Source organism: Thunnus albacares, chromosome 24 (assembly GCF_914725855.1).
Source record: "Thunnus albacares chromosome 24, fThuAlb1.1, whole genome shotgun sequence".
Classification (NCBI taxonomy): Eukaryota; Metazoa; Chordata; class Actinopteri; order Scombriformes; family Scombridae; genus Thunnus; species Thunnus albacares.
This window is the reverse complement of record NC_058129.1, coordinates 1,615,694-1,639,718: the sequence shown is the minus strand read 5'-3', so window position 1 is coordinate 1,639,718 and position 24,025 is coordinate 1,615,694. Positions and strand designations below refer to the sequence as shown.

Genomic DNA, 24,025 nt, shown 5'->3' with positions numbered 1-24,025 from the left:
AGATATCTCTCAACATTACAGTCTTTTTAGTGCCAAAGTCTCTCTTTTTGCTACTTTATTTCTAACTCAGCTCAACAAGGAAACGCTGTCCAAGGACACACAAAGAGGGAATTTGATGCTAAAAAGACTGTAAATGTGGAAGATATCCACGTGATACAGATGGCACCTATTTCATTTGTCTGCTTTATGCCGCATTACCACAGTGCTGTCACGGCGGTAAAAGAGAGCAGTTCACTAAATAGATGCTAGGTGGCAGCAAAGTGCTTGAATCCTGTCAGCAGGAAACAAAACAGTCCATAAAGACCGTTTTGTGTACATATCTAGTAATTTTTTAAAGTTAAATACGCTAACTCTGCTAGCTTTTCCATTTTTCTATGGGATTTCCCATTGTATTAATATGTTGTTAGCATCATGCTAAACAAGGATTACTGTCCTGTGAGCCAATTCAGTTTGTGACATTCAGTATCATGTTGTGAAACAACTTCATTAAAGTAAAAGTCCTGCATTCAAAACATATGTAACAGTAAACATTTTATGAGTTAAATGTCACCATCTTCAACTGTTTCCTACAGTCGGAGGAAAACCTCTGTTAACACATTGTTAAATTTAATGGAGCTGAGCTTACTAGTAACTTCTACTCCTTCTAAAAGATCATTTATGACTTCTCATAAACAGACACTAACTCATTCTGCGAACATTTAACAAAAGTTGGTATTAATTTTACCTCCATGTAAAGTGAATAAACGTGATGTTTCCCAGATAATGCTTGTCTGACTTAACAACACATTTTTACAACTGCTGATTTATTAAATAGGAGTTTCACTGAGTGAAACGTGATGCTGAGATGCAGGAAGTTTTCTGTGAATGATACACATCCAGAGCGTTTTGGAGTCAGTTTAACACTGAATATTGACGGAACAAATGAAAAACACTTTATCAATGGTATTCACTCTAAAGAGAAAAACAATTATTAATTTAGAGTCGGCTAGTGGAGAGCTTGGGAAGTGAAAAATGCATGTAAATATCAGAACCCCTTTGCTTATGCATGATTACTATATTCCTTTAAAATAGAGTGAGTGCCTTTTAGAAAAAGAGTATATCCAGCCCCTGCAATATAAAAAATTAAAAAAAAAACAAACATGAACCAAATTAAATTAGTAAACTTGACTTTTGGTTTTCCACATTGGAAATATTTGGAGCTCTTAAAAGTAGAACAGGAATCACAGTTCCCCTATTACTTTAATTGGCTGGTTTGCATTTGTATAGCTTACAGCATTATCATTTCCATGTGACAGCCAACTTCTCTAGCTGTGGTAGCGCGGGGTCGTTAGAGGAGAGGGTCTGAGCCATTTTTCCACTACATGGTACTGACTCAGCTCAACTCTACTCGCTTTACTTTTCTGGTTTTGGTTTCCATTGCAAATAGTAACCCCTCAAATAGAGAGGCTGGTTATAGTAAAGAAAAGAATGTGAGATGAGTCTGAGACTCTCATGAGACAAATCTGAGAAGTACGATCCCTAAGAGATCTTATCATTGTCCTCTCTTGTCTGATTTATTTTCTTATTCCTCTAATGTCCAACTGAAGCTATGAGAAGGTAGAAGGCTTATCTCGGACTTTTAGCTACTTAAAATAAAAAAGTCCTTACAGCTCTGATGGAGCTCAGGATTCATCCATAAGGGCTGCTTTCTTACAAACAATTCCACTGTATAAAGCTGGAATAGCTGACCTAGTAGATGTGTAGCAGAACACAGAACATTAATTACCGTCAGATCCTGACCAATCTGGTGTTAATGAAGTTACCGCTGCTGTGCCATGTGCATAAATGCACACATCACTCTCAATTTAAAGATGCACTTATCGTTATAAACACTGGAGACAGCTGCAGAAACCACTCCACTCACTGTAAAAATAACTTTACTGATCTTATAATAGTACATCCACAGCCTGTATGTGTCTTGTCATGTGCAGCACCATATTTCTTCCCGTCCCTCCAATGCTCCACATTAAGTTCTGCTCTGTTACATTAAAATACCAGTTTTGAGGAGCAGAAATATGCAGGGCTATGCTCAGAATATTCTGACTGAAGCAGCACTTGGCAGCCCACAGGACCTACAGGATGGACCCAAAGCTTTGGCACCATGCTCACAGCTGCTTTTCACTGTTATTGAACATGAACACAAATGAGAGGCAGCAAGTTTTCTGTGAATGATACACATCCATTGTATTTTGGAGTCAGTTTAACTCTGAATACTGAGGAGAACAAATCAGTTTTCTTTCAGCTTCTGGGGGAATCTGATTTCCAGTCAATTATAGATATTGGGAGGGGGGACAAATTTCCATGTTTCAGATATTGAGGTCTAAACTTTGTTGACAGATGGTTGGTTTAAATATCATATCACAAATGTCCATTATGAAATTAAGACTGTGCCTACTATATAGGCCCGGCAAAAAAAAAAAAATATATATCACAGTGTTGTGACTAATTCCCAGAAAGTTTCATGGCGTTTCTCTGTTCCCTGTCGCATCTGCTTGCCTGGCATGAACTGCTCACATGTGTCACCAGGTGGTTGTTGGTGCGCACTGCAGCTACTCCTGGATAAATTATTTCACCCCCTTTACTGTCACCGTGGCATTAGTGCAATCTGTATGACTATGAAGATCTTTTGAAGAGGAGGAATGATTACAGTAAGGAAAACCTCTTTCAATGTTCATATGGGCACCTGACTGTTATTTTATGACACAGTTGAATTTGTGAATCTGTCCTTTACCTGTAAAACCAAGGGTTAACCTTCAAACAGTCCTCTGAAGTTGTGAGGACAGGCTAAAATCACAATGCAGAAATGTCCTCACTACTGAAATTTGTCCTCACACTGATCACACACAAATAAAGACACACAAATCTGATCTACTTGTTCAGTTCAAATCCTACAGATGATTTCACTGCTCTAAACAGAATAACTGACTTTATAAATGGCTCTTGTTGTTGCATTGTTTGCTATAATCAGTTAGCAGCAGGTAATCTTGGACCCAAGCTGTTTCCATAGCAACACAATTCAATGAAACAATACATAGCTTGGAACAAGCAGTATTTTGACTGATCACTTCAACCATTTTGTGTCTAAGTGACTAATGGGGACAACAATTTTGAAGAGAGCGCTGCAGTCGCCCCATCAATGTCCGTCCAATAAAAGTGCTTGTTTTTGTCAATGACTGGCTCGGATTGTTATTATTAGTGTCTGACAACATTATGGAAAGGGACCACACAGAGAAATAAAACTTTACCTTTCGCTTGATCCAGTCTGTTTGTCATTGTGTCTAACCAAGACGCGCTCAAGGAGAAGTCTCATTCTGAATTCTTGTGAGAGTTGACTTATTGTCGAAATCAGCTGAATATTCAGCCATGACTTTGAAAATCTTTTAGATAACACTAAGCTATACTTTCTGTACTCCAACACAACAAACTCCTCCCAGCACTGCTCTCTCCAACTTTGTCGTGGCTGAATATTTAGCTAATGTAGACAACAACTCAACACTCACAAGATTTCAGAATCAGACAGAGGAATTAAACTTAGACCTCAGTTTCTCTAGCTGAACCTGCAGAAATTTTCCACCAGTGGAAGTGGACCTTTATTTTGCCATATCTTGAATATTTTTTAAAGCTAGAAATGTAAGCTCAGTTATTAATAAAGGTACCACAGACTATGCATATCCTACAAAACTATAACCTTTTGCTAAACAGCAGCCTCTGTGGCTGACAATTAAACATGATAAACCCAATTAACCGTGACATTATAATACTGTAATAGTGCATTTTGTTAATATAGACCAAAGGAAGAGTAGTTGTTGCCAACTTTTTGGGATCAAAATGCTCACTGCTCCACCTGTGCCTTAGTCTAATGTAATTCTCTCATTAGAAAGGTTACATTTTATAATACAAGGTCTGCCCTCCAACTGGTGGCTACATATGGAGCCATACATAAGGCACTGCTAGCATGTGGTGGGGTTTCACTTAAGGCCTGTCATCTCAGCACTAACATATGCTGGAACAATATGCCACTTCTCCGCTCCTGAATTTGCCTTGAAAAAGACAACGTTCGAGGCCTTCTATGCTCACTGAACTGCAAAATACATGCTTTGCTTACATATGTTTCCATCAAGCATCCAATCTGTTGATAATAGCAGTGACTCTTGCCATAGATTGAGGTACTACTATTCTGTACTCCTCCTCTCAGTCTGACAGGTGTATGAAAACTGAGAATTCACAGATGAAATACGTGTCACCAGAGTGGTAGAACAGATGCTTTCATGTACTCGGATGAGCTGTAATGTATTCAGTGTTACCTTGTGCCAACTGACACCAGAACAGCTGTAAATGTTTGTGAAAAAGCAGCTTTTATAGACTGTAGTATGACTTTTTAAATCTTAAATATACAAGTTAGAGAAAGATAAGAAAAGCAGAGACAAACAGCTCAATCAGTCACAATCAGGTGCAGTTGTGCTTCCTACCTCTGCTAGCTAATTTCCTATGTGAGACCCTGCCCTGATGAAGGTCTGAGGACTGAAACATTGTTCATAAAGTGAGCAAATTTTATCGACAGTGTTCAGGACTCTTTGGTTTCTTAAGTCAAGAGTTTTTGATCCTACATACCAGTCCTGTCAATAAGGCATGTAGGAACTTAGCTCTAGTGTGCGTCAAGCCCTCAAAACACCAGATCCTTCATTTCCCCTCATGTAATGCCTCCTTTCTACCATTGCTGTCTGGTACAAGCCCACATCCTTCAAAGTCCAGAGACCTCAAAATTATCTTTATTGAAAATTTTGATTAGCAGTATTGTGAAAATGTGATACCTAACAAATTGCATTTAAAAATCCATATCCAGCATCAATGATGTTATCAACTGTTGCACCAACAGTGGTTTACAGCCAGGGCCATTTTTAATAAATCACACTTTATGCCTTGAAAGGGTAATATTGATGTGTCTCCTGGAAGGATATGTCTGGGTAAGCAAGATATATCAACCCCTGTAATATTCTTTGTTGTGTCTCTGATAAATACCAAATATTGGTTTCACACAATTCCAAAACATACCATATGTATGAGGGACCTTGTCTCAATTTTACACCTTTTGAAAATTATTGTTCACCCTATGAAGTCTGTCTGGTGTAAAATAGGTTCTATAAATAATATTAATGTGTCGAAACTTGTGATGGCTATTTTAAGAAAAAGACATTTTTACATATTGCCAAAGTGACATTCAATTCCTTGGCCTTTACACTTCCATTAGTTTAAAGGATAGGTTCACAATTTTTCACAGTCAGGGGTCCATATGAACAGTGAAAGAGATTTTCCTCACTGTAATCATTCCTTCTGTTCATACTGGCTATTAAAAGATCCTTTTCAAATGTGTTTTCAATGTAAGTGACGGGGGCCAAAATCCACAGTGTGTCCACACAGTCATTTTGTGCAAAAATGCATTTAAAAGTTTGCCTGAAGCTTATATAGGCCTTCAGCAGTCTGAGTTAGTCATATCTAGTGGATATCTGCCACATTTACAGTCTTTTTAGCATCAAATTCCCTCTTTGTGTTTCCGCGGACAGTTTTTCCCTGTTGAGTTGCGGTGGACGTATAGTATCAAAAAGAGGGACTTTGGCACTAAAAAGACTGTAACATTGAAAGATATCCACTTGATTTGACTCATTTGGATGACTAAAGCTTCATATTAGCTTCAGATAAACTTTTAAATATGTTTTTGCACAGAAGGAAGACTGTGGACTTTGGCTCCCATCACTTCCATTGTAAGTGCATTATGAAGGGATCTTCTCATGGTCAGTATGAACGGAAGGAAAGATTACAGCAACAAAAACATATTTCAGTGTTCATTGTCTCCAAGCCAAAGTGGATATAATGCTCTGGTATACTAGACTCTGATTTTGATGTATAAATCCCATGGCGTTCCCCATTGTTTTTGTGTCAAACAATAATAATCCGTTTGTCTAATTGTTTAAGCTTTTGGCTTCCAAAATGGTCATGATCCCACCACCTAGTGAGTTTCCATATAGTCAGATCAATTTGAGTATGACAGCCTTATATTTTGATGGCATTAAAATAGAAATGGTTATACATTGTAAATATAGAGTCTTTCAGCGGTTGCCTGCATTTCTGTGTATAGAATAACAACAACAACACAAAGAGCGTGGGAGACTTGTTGAAAAATGGCCACAATTGCAGTGATGAATTTGCTTTCAGTCACTGTTTTATTAGAAGTACACTAAAAAAAATAGTGAGAGAAAAGAGCCTTCCCAAAATGTCTATATGGCAGCCAATTCCCCGCTGATCAGGCATCAATTGGATGGGAGCCAAACAGAGAGCAGGGGAGTGAAAGGTATAGCCTATGAAGCTGATCAACACTTTATTTATTCACCTGAAAGTGAATTTTCAGTATGACTGGGCTTCAAACACCCTGATACCTAATCTCAAGGTGCGTGAAACAAAAACGTGATCCAAATATAAACAGCCAGCAAATCCTCTCATCAAATCCAACACTGCCGCAATACCAGGGGAGGATTTGACTTGTTTTATTAACCTCCACTTGATCTCTTTGACTAGTGAGTTAATCATTAAAACATTAAATCATAACTAAACTTTTTGTTGACACACCACCCAAAGTATATCTTTGGAGTATCAAACACTCTCTGTAGGCTTGAAAGGTGGTTTAAATTGTAAGAAGCAGATTTAACACGCTTAATCTTGGCATCTGTCATATGCACGGCAACTATTGAGATCTGAAGTTCAATACATTGGACAGTTTCTTCCTTCCTGAAGGTTTTGAAATGTTGGCATATCTGCAACATGCTGCATCAGCTACCAGCAGTTCCTGTTTAGTTACAGACACTTGAAGTAGAGTTAGACTGATAAGCTGGTGCTAAACTGATAAGCAGCCAGATCAAAGTATCAGCCAATGTTGCATCATCAGCATCAGAATACATATCAGCCACTAAGGAACAAGAAAAGTGAGTTCAGAAACATCAAACATATGTTTGAGGTAATTTGGAAAAATGTCTCCATTTCAAAGTTGCACCAGAGTACCAGTCAGACTCCAACTCAAAGGTAAAACTCTCTGTTTTATCCCTCTGGACATACACTCACTGAGCACTTTATCAGGAGCACCTGTGTATTCTAATGCAATCCAATACAACAGCTCTGCATTAAATTCTACTTTTGGGAAGCTTATACATTTTCAGTTTTTGTTGACACTGTCAGAAAGGTGATAATTCTACTTTATGTTTGTTATTGAGGTTGTAGTGGGTGGTGGTGGTGGTATACTGGAGTGTGTTATATTGAAGTGTTCCTGATATTTGTCCACTCCATTAACATACATGAGGGGGGCAAAATATTGAGTGTATGACAGCGCAACCAGAAATTCTTAAAGAGGTCATACAGTCAGATTTTAATTCAATTTGAAATTCTTCATACTGTTGAAGAGTTGTTTTACTCTTGTTTTAAACAGTTTTCATAGTGAAATATAGCTATATCTTGGTTTTATCTACAGTTTTATGAACCTTGAACCAGAGATAAACAGACAACAATCTCTGGATTAATTTTGATACATAAGAAATGTCTGAACATGATAATTATGGGGTAAGGTCTGAAAATATAAAAAAGCACCTTTTTAAATTACTTCTCAGCTGAATATGGATGTATATTGTCAACAGACAGTGTCATGACACCTGGAAGAAGGTGATTTTTGATGATAGGCATCAAATATTGTCAGAATAGATTCTCAAAGTAACATAAATAAAAATGCATGAAAACCCAAACAAAGCAAAGGAGAAAAGAGAAGAACACTCACCCTGTTTTAGCAAAGTTAGTCCAGTAGGTCATGACGACAGCACTCAGCATCACATCATTCTTGGAGAAGTTGCAGTTGAAGAGATCTGTGGGACCGATCATAGGGATTCCGAACACATATGGTACTTCATCACCATGGGCTGAATCGGCCCAGCTGGGCTTCATGTCGCTTTGACAGTGGTGGTAGAAAGCATAGAAGTAGGTGGGGGAGCCATACTGGGCGTGGAGGTCAGCTGTAGCCACTGCTGGCGCCACCCACTGGTGGTCAGTGAACAGAGCCACCAGGGTCTTGCGCCGGGTTTCTGGGTTCTCCTTGTCTGCCCAGTCCGTGTACATGAATTTGATGGTTTCGCGCAGAGTGTCCTTGCCCTCTGGGTAGCCATACAGGTGATCGACAAAGTCCGACACAGCAAAGTCAAAATCATTGGCGGACACCCCGTCCTCACTGTCCACGATGCCATCTACGAACTTGAATCCCTCACCCTGATTGACCCCCAGCATGATGTCGTAGTTGAGGAACTCCCCTTGCTCCATGAGGATCTGGGGGTCATCCGGGATCACGTCGCCATCAATCACAGGGCCGAAAGCAATGTGGTACTTTGCCGGCGTGATGTACTGCTCGATCAGCTCCTTGTAGTTCTTGTTCTGCAGGCACTCCACCAGGTCAATGGTGTCCAGCATGTTACAGCCCACCTTCTCAGCCAGGGCTCGTGTGTACTTGGCAGGCTGGTAGTTGACCGCCCAGCTGGACAGTGCTGTGCCACTCTGGATGATGGCTTTCTGGAACAGATCTGAGATTGGAGCTGGTATTAGTGAAACAAACACACACAGAGATGCTGGCAGCAAAGAGTTCATGCTTCAAGTCATCATAGACACGATTTCTCCTTTACTATTCAAAAGACTATTTATATATAATATTCCTTTTTCAAACAGTTGTTTAATAAACAAAGGCTGATCCTTATTTAGTATGTTTCTATTGTACCATAACACTTGGTTTTGGATTTCATAACTGGATTCTGGTTGGTGAAAATGGTGTTGCAACCAGCTGACTATGACATCCTCCAAAAATTGTGATAATTGTAAGAATGACTTTCTCTTTATCATAGTAAACTGAAAAGCAGTTAACTGGATGTAAGGATAGATTTCTTATGGGACAAAGGATGAACAGGCATCAATACCGTTGCTGAGAAAAAAAACAAAAAAAAATAAATTTAGGTATAAGTATAATGCAAAGTGTCTTACTATTGAAGAATCTGAGTCCACTTTGTTTATAATCATTATATAGGTAGGCTGTTTTAATCTTTTCAGATTTACCACCCCATAAGAACTTGAATACACTTTGTTTATATTTTTTACACATCTCATCTCTTGAGGTAGATAGTGACATATATGTAAACTGAAGAATTACCAAGAGATTAAGAGTTTATCACTGTTATTTTTCCCTACAAGATTGGGTGAGTGGTTTTCCAGGCATTTAATTTTCTGTCAACCATTTGTAGCTTTTTATCAAAAAAAATATGGGATGCAACAGAAGCTCAAAATTTGTCCCCTTCAGAGATCCAATTTGTAACACAATACATTTATCATTGTTAGGTTTCTGCCCAGAAATAGTATTCAGTTCCTCAACTAATGCAGAGACAGTAGCAACACTTGATTGAATTTGAAAATTAACATCATCCACATACACTGATTTTTTTTATTTTTTATTCTAAACCATTTATTTTCAAACCATCTATTTTATTATTTATTCCAACTTTTTAGGACAAAGTGAAAAGCAGTAAACATTGGGTAAAAACACAAAAGTGAATTTAAATATTGTTTTTTAATTTTATTTTTTTAAATGACAGGACTGTAATCCTGGTATATGATAATCTGACCTTTTCTCTGATACCCAAATTTGGGATACCTGATGATACCCATGATGATAGCAAATACCAATTTGATACCAGTGATCTGCTTGTTCTCAAATTTAAAGTCAAACACAAATCATAATTAGTCATCTCTTATTGCAGTCAAAAATAATGCCCAAGTGATTTAAAATTGTTTTAAGAAAATACAGTTAAAAATGAAACCATTTGTATTTCTGAATGAAAACAAGTTCTTCATTGATGTAGTCTATAACGGCAATCTGACTGGTGATAGATACATCAATATACTGTATATTTCTCCATTTTGAGTGCAGTTTTTTTTCCTCAAAAATGAGCACATGACATGCAATTTACAGAGAAGATGTTAACACTGGAGCGGGAAAAAAAAAAATGAATCATGAATTTTCAAACATGTAATGAAAACTATTTTATCCGCCCAAAATATCAAAACAACCTACAAAAAGTGCAGAAATAGTCAAAATCTAATTTGATAAAAACTGCTTTATATGGGGTTAAATCTTTAATGTTAGCTAACCATGAATGTCGTTGTCACCACTTCCTGTTTCACAGTAAAGGCCTACCACTGCCTTTACATTAAAATGCTTTCATTGTGAGTAGTGGCTTTACGCATCAATGTTAGCTTGTCGCAGCAAATGAATGTAACATAACAGAAAAATTGTATTAATGTGGATTGGTCACATTTGGCAGATATCCAGTCAGCTTAATAATATCAGTATCAGGGTCAATACTAATCTAATGGATGAGATTGGTGCATCCTCTACTTCGGTAAGTATATATTTTTTTATTTTAAATACATATTGATAAGTAATCCAATCTACAAACATCATTATGAGCAGCCCAGTCACACAGAATTCAAGCTCTATCTCTTTTCATGGCTATATAAAAACATTTCAAGACAAATAAAAGGATGGCTCAGAATTTTGACATTACATCTATGTGTCCCTAATGAACAAACGGAACATGAAAGACATTTGCTGTTTATATAGCAGCAATACCTTAGGCAGTATTCTGGAATATTGGTAGCACAGCTTCACTGCCAATCAGCAAGTAGGCCACAATCCACTAGGAGCACTGTTCCTAGTGGATTGTTATGTGTGTATGTACATATAAATATATATATATATATATACATATATATATATAATTTTTTTGTTTCAGAGAGTGCTATTTATATTCATGCAAACACGCAGTGGTGGTGACTCAACCAGGCCGACTTGAAAAGTATGTTTTGAGCACACAGCAGACATTTCCCACAAGGCTGGTTAGCAGCATACGAGCTTTTGCTGCTGTTATTCAGATGTGGGGAATCAGTTAAACTTCAAATCAGATGTTAACGTCAAAACTATACATAAAGACACATTTGCTGGTGTACAAGCTGATCATAGTCTTGTCCTCATCGAAGCTTTACAACAACAGAGCTCCAATTTACAGCAGCGAGTGGGAAAAGGAGGATTACCTGACAAGTGATGTATTATACATCACTAAGAATGCTTCATAGGTCAAATAGTGTTTGTGTAACGCTCTCTTGCTCTTCTTCTATATCTAGCAAATCAAATACAATACCTTGCTAAATGGATACATAAAACCAACCATAATATCCAATGGATAGACTTGGCACAACAATATTACAAAAAAACATCTCACTCTCAGATTTACCTTTCTTCAACACAACCATCAAACAACATCCCTACCTACAACTTAAATCCATAATCAAAACAAAAATTAACATAACTTATAACTCACTTGAACCCTCCAAAATCAATTTACAAATTTAAATAAACTAACCTCAAAACTCAGACACTTATTTACCTCCAATAATTCTGTAACAGTCCCAGCAGCTGGCTGGAACACTAATCTAACCATCTCTCCCTCAACTGACTTCTGGATTGATATAAATAAAAATATTTTTGCTATGATGCCCAAAACAAATCTACAGCTAATTCAATACAAAATCATCCACATAACACACATTACTCAGTGTAAAATGTACAAATGAGACTGGTAAACACTGACACCTGTTCACAATGAACAATAGGCACAACAGATAATTATTTTCACACTCTCTGGGCCTGCCAACTGGTTTACTCTTTTTGGGTTTCTGTAACACAAAAACTCTCCATCATCTTGGACTGTAGAATCCTTCCATCCCCACAGCTCTGTCTGTCTGCTAGGAGACACTTCAGAAATCAACATACCAAACAAATACAAGAACAGCCTGCTCATTTCTCTAACTGTCGCCAAGAAATCAATTCTCTTAAACTGGAAATCAAAAAATTCAATGAATATTAACCATTGGACCAACCTCCTTTCAGAATACATATCTATGGAAAAGAAATCACTGCTTACAATAACAGCAACATCACAGTGACAAATGGTCCCCATTCTTGTCCTTGATGGGGCTGGACTAGTGCCGCACATATTCCCACATTCCCACATTTCCACGCACAACACATCGACTTGGAGACACACACCCATGGCACGTTGTACTCAAACACCTACACGCGCATACACTTATTTCTTTTTTTTTTCCTTTGCTTTGCTTTATTTATTCTTTATAGATATAGATATGTTTGTTTTTTCTCTCTTTGCTTACACATACATACTGCCTATTGATTTATAGAATTGCTATTACTTTTTTTAATTTCCATTTGCTGTAATTGTAATAATGACATTGTTACTGCCAACCAATAGCAGTGGGGTATGGGGCCAGACAGTGTTGGCAAACAAACAAACAAAAAAAAAAACCCAAAACAAATAAACAATCAAAGAAAATTAAGAATGTCACTCCTTAGCGGACAGACTCCATCCCAATATAATAATAATTATTACATATACATACATATATTGTCTCTTTCTTTCTCTCTGCCACACATGCTATACTCCTTACTCCACACACCATTAAACACAGATAAATATCACTGCCTCTCATACAAACACCCAGACATGCACACACACACACACATTACCCACACAGACCCTACTTAATCTAATCTCTACTCTCTCACGCTTATCATATCATCACATACATCATCGTAACAGCTTTATGTTATTGTCTGTATGTCTATTTTGTATCTTCTATGTCACTCTTTTTTTTTGTCACGCTATTTCACCAATTAAAAAAGAAAATGTGTTTGTCAACTCTCAGCCACAATTGCTGCCCATCAAGACTTTTATCTAAAAGTAAAGTAAGCCATTCCTATTCCCTGCAAAATGAGTACAAAATGAAAGAAAATAAATGGAACATCCCTAATAACTGCAACATAAGACCACAAGAGCAAAAAGAAATAAGTAAACTCAATGAACTTCTACCAGATAAAAACAACAGATAAAAATGTTGATTTTGTGGGAAGGTACATCTTTCACAAAGCCTGTATTTGTTCCATGCAGGGTGGAAAATGGCCAGGGCACTGCAGCAACACTTTTTTTGAGATCCAGTCCTCCAAATCCTCCTTTTTTCTGACAGATGGGTCAGGCGATGTTACACGCCGGGTGTATAAATTTATTTTGGACGGAACTATTCATTTGTGAAAGCCGAGAGCTCTGTGAAAACCCTGAGGAAAACTACAAGAATGACCTTTTTGCTGTTATGTTTTAAAATTCCCATTAATAATACATATAAATAAAGATGTAAATACAGTATGTTAATCTGGAATCTGTTCCCATGCCCATCTCTTCTCCTGCAATGCGTATGGCCAAAGAGATGTTTCAAGGCTAAGGCAGGATACACACTTGAATGAACACTTATTTCTCTGCATGTGGCGATCAAATAAGATGCCACGATTATCGGATGAAAAGCAACAAAGGGGGCTATTTGAATAACTCATACTACTAAAATGATCCAGTGTATTCTTCCTGCTACTCAAGTGGTGTTTGTGCCTCTGGTCTTTGTTTGCATATGGTTTTGTGGTGGTTCATTTATTATTATTCCTGTCTTGTACCCAAACACTATCTGTTAAAACAGGAAATAAACAGGCGAAAAATCTGAAAATAAGACACATTTTGCAGGGATTTTGATAACCCATAACCTTGAGCTTCCATAATCTGAATTTTTAATAGCCTGTGGGGCTTTGGTGCTAGTTTCTGCCTTGCGTTCCCATTGGATTTTATAAACCAGTGGCCTGTTTAACCAAATTGTCAATTTGCAAGGTGTGATCTACTACATGACATCATTTCCTGTATTCCTTGCATTAGTAGTGTAGTAGTAGTAGTAGTGATAAGAACTACCGTAGAGAATAAATTGAAAAAGTTTTAAATTAAGCTCCATCATGTTCCTCAAGTTCCTCATGTGTTGGAACTTATGTGTGTTCAAGACATAGTGCAGGATGTCTCAGGCACATTTTGAACAAGCGCTACAGTTCATCCGATCAACTTCACTCAACTCTAAACTGTAAACTGGTAAAATCAGTAAATTGTGGTGTCTATCGATAGCTTGTATCTGAGGTGTTCAGGGAGCATCAGTAAATTGTAGCATCTACCTATAGTCTGCATGAGAGGTGTTTAAGTTGATGGGCACTGTTCTCTCTAGGTATTGAGAAATTGTCCTGTTCCAAACAGGTGTGTTTTGAACAGGAACTGCACTAGTCTACCAAAAGACAGACCCATTTCCCAAAACTATAAACACTATTCCCCTGTTTTCACTCATGCTGATTTAAAAAGCACTGGCATTCAATATCATTACAGCTGGAACGCAATTGACCCCAGCTGGAAACACTGAGAGACAGAACTGTTGACACACCTATCAGAACCTCAGGATAGATATATGGCTAACAGGGCCATGGGTCAGTTCACTTGTTTTGGAACAATCGATCCACAGAGACCTGTGGCAGAATAAATGTGATTTCTTTCTTTATCTAAATTCCACTGTGTACTACGTTCTTTATCGGTTAGATGTTTTTAAAATACATTTACTTTTTCACTCAATTTCAGTTTATTAACTACTGTACTTGAAGAATTTTTGAAAACATTACATTACATTTTGAAAATGTATATATGTGTTGTGTCTTTATGTTGTGTTCATCATCATGTCAAGAGGTTGTTCTAGTGGAAAACCATAAGCACCATTATTCATGTAGTAGCAGGTTTTCAGTAGTGTTTTGAATTGATCCCACCAGTGTGTAATGGCTATTTTGTAGTGTGTGTATTTGGTGGCTTTTGCGTGATGTCTGAAGGCAAAGTTTGGCTTAGATGCAAGACTACATGGTTTTAGTGGAGAGTTTGGGTTTGACATGGAAAATTGTGAAGATGAGTGTGCAGTTATGCATTTGTGTTTAGAATTTTGGGAAATGGAGCATAATTCCAAGAAATATGTATGTAATTTTTGCCACATTTCACTAATCAAAACAGGTGTGTAACCCATGTAACCCATGCACGAGCTTCTGAGAGCCCTATCTGTAATTTTCAAGCTACAACGATTCACAAAAGTTGACACTATACTACTGTAAGCAGTGCTCGCAATTCAAGTCAAATCAAGTGGATATCTTCCAAAACTACAATGCTTAAATACATTTCAGGATGGTCAGTTTACGTTGGTATGTCCATGAGTTTGTAGCAGTGTTTGAATCACAGGGGGGTGGGGTGGGGTTCTCCAAAAACCAATTAAGAACCATTAACATTTCTAATGCTGCGATGAATTATATAAGAACTGGTGATTTTAACTCTGTCCCGGACTTTATCATCTGTCAACAATGTGTATAACATGATTATTGAATACATTCAGGGTGTTTTTAAGTGTCATGACTCATGGGCTACTGCTGTTCTGCACGCTTATGCGCAATTATTGTGTGTGGATTTGGTGTCAGATCCACAATTCTCACCTGCCAGTCCATGCAGTGTTGGTACTGCAGCTCACCTCGGCACATTCTGTTAAGCAGCCTCTGTCATTACTCCTGTCAAGCATTAAGTGTGAAGACTTTACTGCCCTTCCCCATCACACACCTTTTGTGAAGCAGGTTTCTCCTTTTATGTCAGCCACAAAAACAAGATTTTGGAGACCCTCCCATATTGATTTTTCCACACAATTAAGCATGTAGTAAGAGGCCCCAAGTTTAATTCTTTTTACTTCTCTTTGTAATATTTGGTATTAGAGGCAGTGATAGCCTAATAAAGTCCCTCTCTCTCCCTCCCCTAGCTAAAGCTAAAAAAACACTGATGTCACCATGGAATACGCTTACCCTAATTGCAATTAAATGCTGTATTTCAGCTATATGGGCCTATCAGTTATGTATGTAGACTATGCTTTGCTGGATATCTTTGGAAGACATCCACTTGATTGGGCTAACTAAGATGGCAGAAGACTTATATTAGATTCAGCTGAACGGTAAGATGCATTTCTTAAATTGAACAAAACCAAAGCTCCAGAGCTTGCTGTGAAACTGCTTTTGATAAGAAGTCCTAAAAGCATGATTCACATATATAGCAGAAATGACAAAATGATTAAACAGCCTTTTGCATGCGAGCATATCTCTATGTTCATCTGCATGCCTGTGAGCGAGTACACGTACCTTCTGAGTAATGCGAGAGGGTGAGCAGGCTGACGCATGATGCTCCAGCACCAGAGCCAAAAATGGTCACTCTCTTTGGGTCTCCTTTGAAGGCCTGGATGTTCTCTTTGATCCACCTGAGAGCCTGAATTTGATCCAGCAGGCCGTAGTTGCCCTTGGCTGCCTGGTCTCCTGTGCTTAGAAAGCCTGAAATGATGAAAACAAACAAGAGAAAAACACATCTCAACTTTACTTCTGAAAGGTTTTTGGCATTTATTTGATGTAAGGTGAGTATACAACATATTAGGATTTTTTTTCTTATCTGTGTTTTTTTTTCCTTATTCTGTTGTCTCAAAGCCTAAAATCTTCCAAACCTGCCTCATTCACTGTTTAAGTGAGTTAAATTGCTGAAATTAAAAGAACAGTGTGTAGGATTTAGTGGCATCTAGCGGTGAGGTTGCAGATTGCAACCAAATAAATACACCTCCCCTCACCCTCCCCTTCCAAGCTTGTAGGTGAATCTACGGTGGCCAAGAAACTCATGAAAAACGTGAAAGGTTCTCTCTAGAGCCAGTGTTTGGTTTGTCCCTTCTGGGCTACTGTAGAAACATGGCAGTGCAAGGAAGGAGGATCCGCTCCCTATGTAGATATAAAGGGCTCATTCTAAGGTAACAAAAACACAACGATTCTTATTTTCGGGTGATTATACACTAATTAAAACATACTTATGATTATTATATTCCATTTCTGCCAAATCCGTTCTGCTAGATGCCACTAAATTCTGCACACTGCACCTTTAAGAAGGCATCATAGCTCTCTGAATTCATCTGGCTGGTTTCAGTATTTTACCAAGATTGCAGGTTGTATTCTCAACATATAATATCTTCATTATTGCATGAGAGTTGTATTTTGCTGCTTTAAACTGTTAATTTAGCAGTTGGAAGTCTTATTGACTCTTTTCAGTAGAAAATAGCAAGTGCGCTTGAAAAGTCAGTAGAGGTTGCTAGATCTTATAGATTCCTCTGTGCAACTGGACTCCTTTGTTGTCCAACAACTAACAAAAAAACATCAGTGAGTCACACTGTTGCACTGGGTGACATGTTCCTTCATTACCATGAACACACACATTGTTGTTTGTTTTGACTCAGTCCCACACACACACACCGTCCTGCTGCCAGAAATACTCACTAGAGCACCGAATGTGGATTAATCCACTGCTGAAAAAACAAATATTCCCACCTGTTTGAGTAATGTTTGATAAAAACTACAATGATCAGCTGTTTTAGGAGATCAGCGACTTTTTAAAAAATGAAACTATATATTTGTGAGCTGCTTTTAAAGATGTCTTCAGTATGAATCAATGGGCTTGGCACTGAGAGCCACGGACAGGATATGGAAGTCAGAAAGTATTGAGAGATGCACTTTGTTGGTTTTGGTTTTTATGGGATTTGCTGACAATAAGAACAATACAGAGTAATGCCATACTTGGATTTTAACTGATTCAAACTCTGTAACTTTAACTAAATCCAAGCTGCAATGTACATAAATCTACCTATAATTTCACAAGCTTTGAATATAAGCTGAAAGCAAGAAAGAAAGCAAATCAAGATAAATTATATAAAGTTATAAGCGCCGTTGAACTGAAACCAAAAGAGACAGTGTTCCCAAGGCAAACAATGGAGAACGGTGAAATGTTGCCTGCTCATTCACATTTCTCACTACTGATGCCCATTCACTATCACAGTCCAGAACAATCCAGAAAGTGCTGGTGACCCCGCTCAAGCAAGTGACTAAAAGTAACCAAATCTAACTCCTCATGTTCACTAGATGCTACTGCATTGCGTTCTGCTTGTGCCGTGGCTCAGATGCATCTTTGCCATGGTTCAAATATCAACTGGAAATGACAAATGTCAAAATTGTGTAGTTGATTTGCTGACATTTTGTATTTTGCAGTATGTTTAAAAGACATTTGTAGCTCGTTTATGAATGCTGTGGTAACAGAAACTTTAATAACTTTACGCAGCACTCAATCTTATCTTCACTTTGTAGCTGTATCTGCTGCATAGTGTATATAAGCAGCAGGAAAACCAACAGCAGTCCTCTCTCTTCACAGATTTTGCCGGAGAAGTAACATGAACAAACAAACCAAAAAAAGCTATACATATACAGAGACAAAGTCAGTAACAAATTAAATGCATCATTACACATTTCATGTCAACTGTAAGTATAGGCATTTATATACAGTCTCTAGTGAATTGCATCATAAAAGCTATAACTACTCTACAAACAGATAAAGCACGTAATGATAACAGAGTGGAGAAAATAGATGCTCATACATCTTGTGGACACTGGCTACAATGGCAGAGGATCTTCTCCAACAGCCATAATGCATCCAGTGGACATTGAGGATAAGTTGCTGGACCTCAAAAAATATGCAGGTGGCCTTCTGACTCAAAAGGTGTTTAGTGGTGCAGAGTGGGGGAGTTGAGACTTCATGCAAATGTTCTCTGACAGGCGGGAGCAGCAACCTGGTGACAACCAATCACTCTTGTTTTGACTCCCTTGTGAAACAGAAGCACAGTTGTTTTCTACTCCACTCAACCACGTAAAAGAACTGAGAGCTGATTGTCGCAGACAATGACTTCCCAATTCTCTATTATAGAATTTTAACAAGCTACCAGGAATCAAACAAGGAGAACGATGCATGGAATAGACAACTCTTGATAAATAAAATACTTTGTCATGCGCCAGCATAGTGGCAACATGAGAAAATAACTGCCTTAACAGAGCTGAGTATGTAAATTACACACTCAACACAAACATGCCTGAAAGCTTTAGGATCTTCAGAGACAGGGGAGAACCTGCTATTTTGAATCTGTATGTATGAATGAGGCACACCTGCCTGTATATTTAATTGTTTTCAAACCTAAATATGCAAAAAGTTATTATTTACTTCCATAACCGTCTTCATACAATAACAATAAGCATTCAGTCCATCAGCCTGTTTTGAAGCCAGTCAGCATTAAGTTCTGCTGCCTCGAGCGCCAACACATAAATAGTCAAGTATGCAAAGGCCTTTAAATTTGATTTTACCCATGGCTCCAGAAATGGTCGGCCAATAGAGATCCCTTCCAGTCAAGTGCCAGACCAACCAGCCTGGCAGCAAGCTTCACATCCGAAACTTGTTGACAAATTAGCAAATGCGCCTAAACCCATTAAGTGGCTTTCTAAATGCTGCCACTGGGGAAACTGGTGGCTCCGCCTTGCCAGGCCTGGGAGCTCACTGGCCAAGCCTGGCAGCGACAGTCTGTCCCTGCGAGCTGACCCAGGCAGTGTAAATGACAAATGGGATGAGGACTGCTGGGTAAGAAAGGAGGAAAAAGAGGAGAGGTAGCCTGTGGCTCTTTGATAGAGAGCAGATCCGGTTTGTCATGGTGAGGTGGAGGGGATGATAGAGAGGGGATGGAGGGCAGGGGTGGGGGAGGATTACAAGGCCTCTGGCAGCCTCATACACCCTGTAGGATGACCACAGGCCCTGGCTCGCCTCTCCTCTCCTCTCCTCTCCCCTCTCCATTCCACTCCACCTTTTCACTCCTCCTCTCCCTCCATCTCTGTCACTTCTCTTCTGTTCCCTATTTTTTCTCTCCCCTCTCATCCTTCACCACAAAGGAACCAAGGAGAGAAGCGTGCCTACCGGGCGCTCCCCAGGATGTGTGAAGATTAGTCAAAGCTTCATTTCAAAGCACCATGTCCTGAAAATAGACTGCAGATATAACTAAGCCTACCGCCTAGAGATACATCATGGACAAATGTCTGAGAAACAGAGACTTATCTGAGACCAAAGAGACCTAAAAGGACCTCTACGTGTAAAATAATAAGGAATAAGAAACATATAGGGACATTAAACCTGTTCAGGTAGGGCTGAACGATTAATCATTTTTAGACTGAAAATGTAATATAACTGATATAATTAACAGAAGCTGTAGAAAGTGAAAATCTACGCTGGCGATGATGTCACTGTCTGTAATGACAACACTGATTCTGTTAAAATAAACTAGGCTGTTGACTCCTTCATACGCTTTCTGCATGCTATTTATGCTCAGCCAAAGATGTTTTTTGTCATAGAAGATGCACCACTCTGTACATTTTTGATATTTGAAAAATGTAAGTAGTGGTCCATTACTACTGCTAACTCCTTCTGTCAATCTGTGAAGTTATTGCAGCTTTATTGCAGAGCTGTTATCATTAGTTTGCCAGTCAGATATCAAAACATAGACATAATTTACCAGTACTTTGTCATTATTACCATAAATGGGCATCTATGCAGCTGTTGTAACCTGGAATTAACAATAATTTTCATTATATTATTACAATAATGTCAAGTATGCCAGTAATGTAAGATTCGATCTGCACTAAACTAGTCAACTTTTCTATAGAAAATTTTGAAATATTTTCTTAGAAGTTGATTTTTCTTTGACAAACTACAAAAAAACACAAACTGAAAAAAAAGAGCCTTGGGAGGACCTCCACAACAAGCAAGTGCATTATCTCATCTATTACTATTCATGCAGAAACAAGACGTGATAATGCTAGGTACAAAAGTATGTTTAATTCTATGTAGGATACAAATATAGGCCTGGGTAATTTATAGAAAAATGACAGCAATTTCAATCACAAAATTGCTTAGAGAAACATAATTAGATATTCTCCAAATATTGTTCAGCTCTATGTTCTGATACATAGTAATGTGTTGGATGGCAGCACTTTATAGACAGTATTATTTATTCTGTGCTCATAGTTGTTAGTCATCAAACAGTCACATCCTCTGATACATTTCCTTAATAAATACTGCAAATAGCCTCTGATATCAGACTGAAGAAGAAGATGTAAAACATGACAGATCTTTGATGAATAGGAAGCTGTAATTGCTGAAAGTCCTTGTTTACTTCCTGAGTAATGCAGGAGAAAGAAATGGCTGTGGATTCAGCATGGCTTATGCTGGCACTCTGACGGCCATTCATTTAACTGACAAGTTCATGATTTAAAATAACTGACAGTATTTCTAAATGTTCTGAGGGAAAGAATGAAATATCACTTAAATTTAGACTTCATAGAAATCCAGCGGACATTTTACCCCTGCCGTGTCTATCAAAGAGTCACTGGTGAAATTAGAGCCTGAGGAGAGTTGTCAATACTGGAATGGAAAAACACTCTAATAGTAGACATTTTAAAATACTCTGCAGGGTGAATTATATGAAGAGAATGCTCACTGCTCTTTCAGCTGCATTACTAATGCAAAATTCAAACAAATGATGTCAATTTTCACAGTTTCACTTGACAGGTGCAGAATAAGTACTTGGTTAATATACTGTTGGCGGTGCTAGATTGAGGCTAGATGGTGATGGAGACCACCTCCTACAGTCTACAGTTGCTCCTCTGGTGCTGCCCACTTTTGGCAGTGCTGTTACAGATGTTAGCCGGCTGGTAGCCAGAGGAAGGACCCCTGTGCCCAGCCTTTAAAAAAACATGCCCTTTTCAAAAACTCCCAAACACAACCAGCTAAAGAGCCAAAATTCCAAGCTGGTAAGTGCAAGACTGCAGGCTGGAATAATATGTCACTATATGCCACTTTTTAAACTGTGTTGCTCTTTTTTCTCTAGATGTGAGCTGTGTAGTTTCTCTGTTATTCGGTGCACAGTTTTTGAGGCAGTTTTTCCATGTTTTACAAAGTAAAGTTAATTTCTGCATCTGCCTGCATTCTATCTGCACTTGGGCTCTACCTACCAGTCCTATCAGAGTGCAATTATGTCCCTTTTACTTAAAAACTTAAGTGTTATTGTTAGTTTTTAAACTATCAAAAGCGTTTATAATTGATACTTGAAATCTGACTTTCAAATGGTCTCCTATATATATATCCATGCATTTACCACAAAGTTCTTAGCCCCACCAATAAATAATAAAGCCTACAACTAGCCCAAGGGCCCTGTAAAGGACTATGCAATATGGTGCAACTTATACATGCGAGTCATTTCAGCAGGGCAGCTTAACTTACATAAAAGAAAATATTACATAGAAAAATGTTTTGTATTTGTAAATTATGGACAACCTCACAATTGAACAAACAAAAAGAAATTAGGACACTCCTCCAGAAATCAACTGCCAAGAAATTCTACACAATTATCTAATTGTTTCTTTCTTAAAAACTCAAACGGCTTATGTGGCTATATGTGGTAGTTACCCATTTAGCTTTGACACACTAGGATCATATTTCATCTTTTCAGAAAGAAGCCAATTAACATGAGGCTGTTCTTTCATGCTGAAATTCCTCTGTCATATTCCCAGAAGAGTAAAGAACTGTATCGTCTGCATACATACTGATTCTGCACTTAATCAGCTGTGTTGGAAGGTTACTCATATACTGTATGCAGTACAACAAAGGCAGTACACTTCACTGTGGCACACTGCATTCAAGATATTTAACAACTAAATCATCTCCATGATAATTTAGCAGCCCCCATCTACTTAGTAAGACTGTGAGATATGTATGACTGCTTCAGACAAAACACTTAAGTGGACCTTGTGATGACATTTTTTTTTAAACTGCTTTCCAAGGTCAAGAATGGACCTTCAAGCTCAACTTTCTAGTTGTTCCTAGCTGAGCAATTATGTCATAAAATTTGACGAAATAATCCCCAACCCAGTGTTTCCCCTCAACTATAATGTTTTCACACTTTCTCAGGTTTGTCTGTTTGACATGACTAAGCAGTCAGTGCTGTGCTTCCAAGAGATTACCTGTCAGTCAAAAAAAGGCACATTATGCTTAAACTGTATATGATCATACTCTAATGCTACCTATCCTACCAAGAAACATCAAATACACCCTGGTACACAGTAATTCCTGTACCAGAGGATTTTCCAGATGTTTATATCAGCAAAAGCTTTCATGAAGTTGATTTACATTGTGTTCAATCATAATGTGTTATATATAATGTTGACAAAGTTGTTTTTATTAATATAGAAATGTTTGGAATGTTTATGTTAGCCTGTAACATGTCTACACCAAATGGACTCAGATTTTAAAAGACAAAAGATGTAATAAATAATAATAGTTTTGACCGATAACTGACAGAGAATCCCATTGCTTTTTCAGATAAGGTTTCTGCCGTGCTGTCAGTGACACTGTGATCTCTCACTGGGCCCTGAGGAAACCCTTCATCATCATCAGCTCTCCCACTGCTCTGGGAAGGAAGCATTAATCCCTACCCTCCTCTATTTGTATTAATTCTGCCTTGGCAGGGTCTGGGAGCTTAATGTAGGTCAGTCATGACAAAGCACAGAGTGGACACAACCACAAGGTTTGAACAGCACTGTGGGAGGAGGTATAATGACTGACCTCATTTTCACCCATTTTAATTTAGCTATTTTATGTTCACATGATGTGCTTTATTTACTTTGTGTAGGTTACACATCTGGTCCCACTTGATGGTATTCTCAGTAGGCCCTTATACTGAAAATGTGGAAATGGAGGTGTTACTCTGGACTACATCTGGAATCATCTTCCATGCTTTCTGTTGAGTATTTGAATTTGAAATTGGCAGTTATCCAATGTGGTAACTAATCCAATGAGGTTACAACAAAACCGTAGAGCATTTATGTCATTTATAGTAACTGACAAAATAATGCATTGTCAACATCAGTATTCTGACTGAGCGCCAGTACTCAAACTCTACTGGATAAACTCCAAAATCCATGTGGTCAAATTTAACAAGTCGATGAAATGTTGGCATTTTGGAGACGCATGAGATT

At 38.1% G+C, this 24,025-nt stretch overlaps 1 protein-coding gene across 1 annotated transcript in view; it reads right to left on the bottom strand.

Moving 5' to 3' along the window:
* nlgn4xa (neuroligin 4 X-linked a) overlaps window positions 1-24,025 on the bottom strand; it is a 110,071-nt gene that overhangs the window by 3,669 nt on the left and 82,377 nt on the right. Inside the window, exons 4-5 of the mRNA XM_044345371.1 lie at window positions 16,241-16,426; window positions 7,853-8,642 (exon numbers count right to left, since the gene is read on the bottom strand). Of these exons, the coding sequence (XP_044201306.1) occupies window positions 7,853-8,642; window positions 16,241-16,426 (976 nt within the window). The remainder of the gene's footprint in view (window positions 1-7,852; window positions 8,643-16,240; window positions 16,427-24,025) is intronic.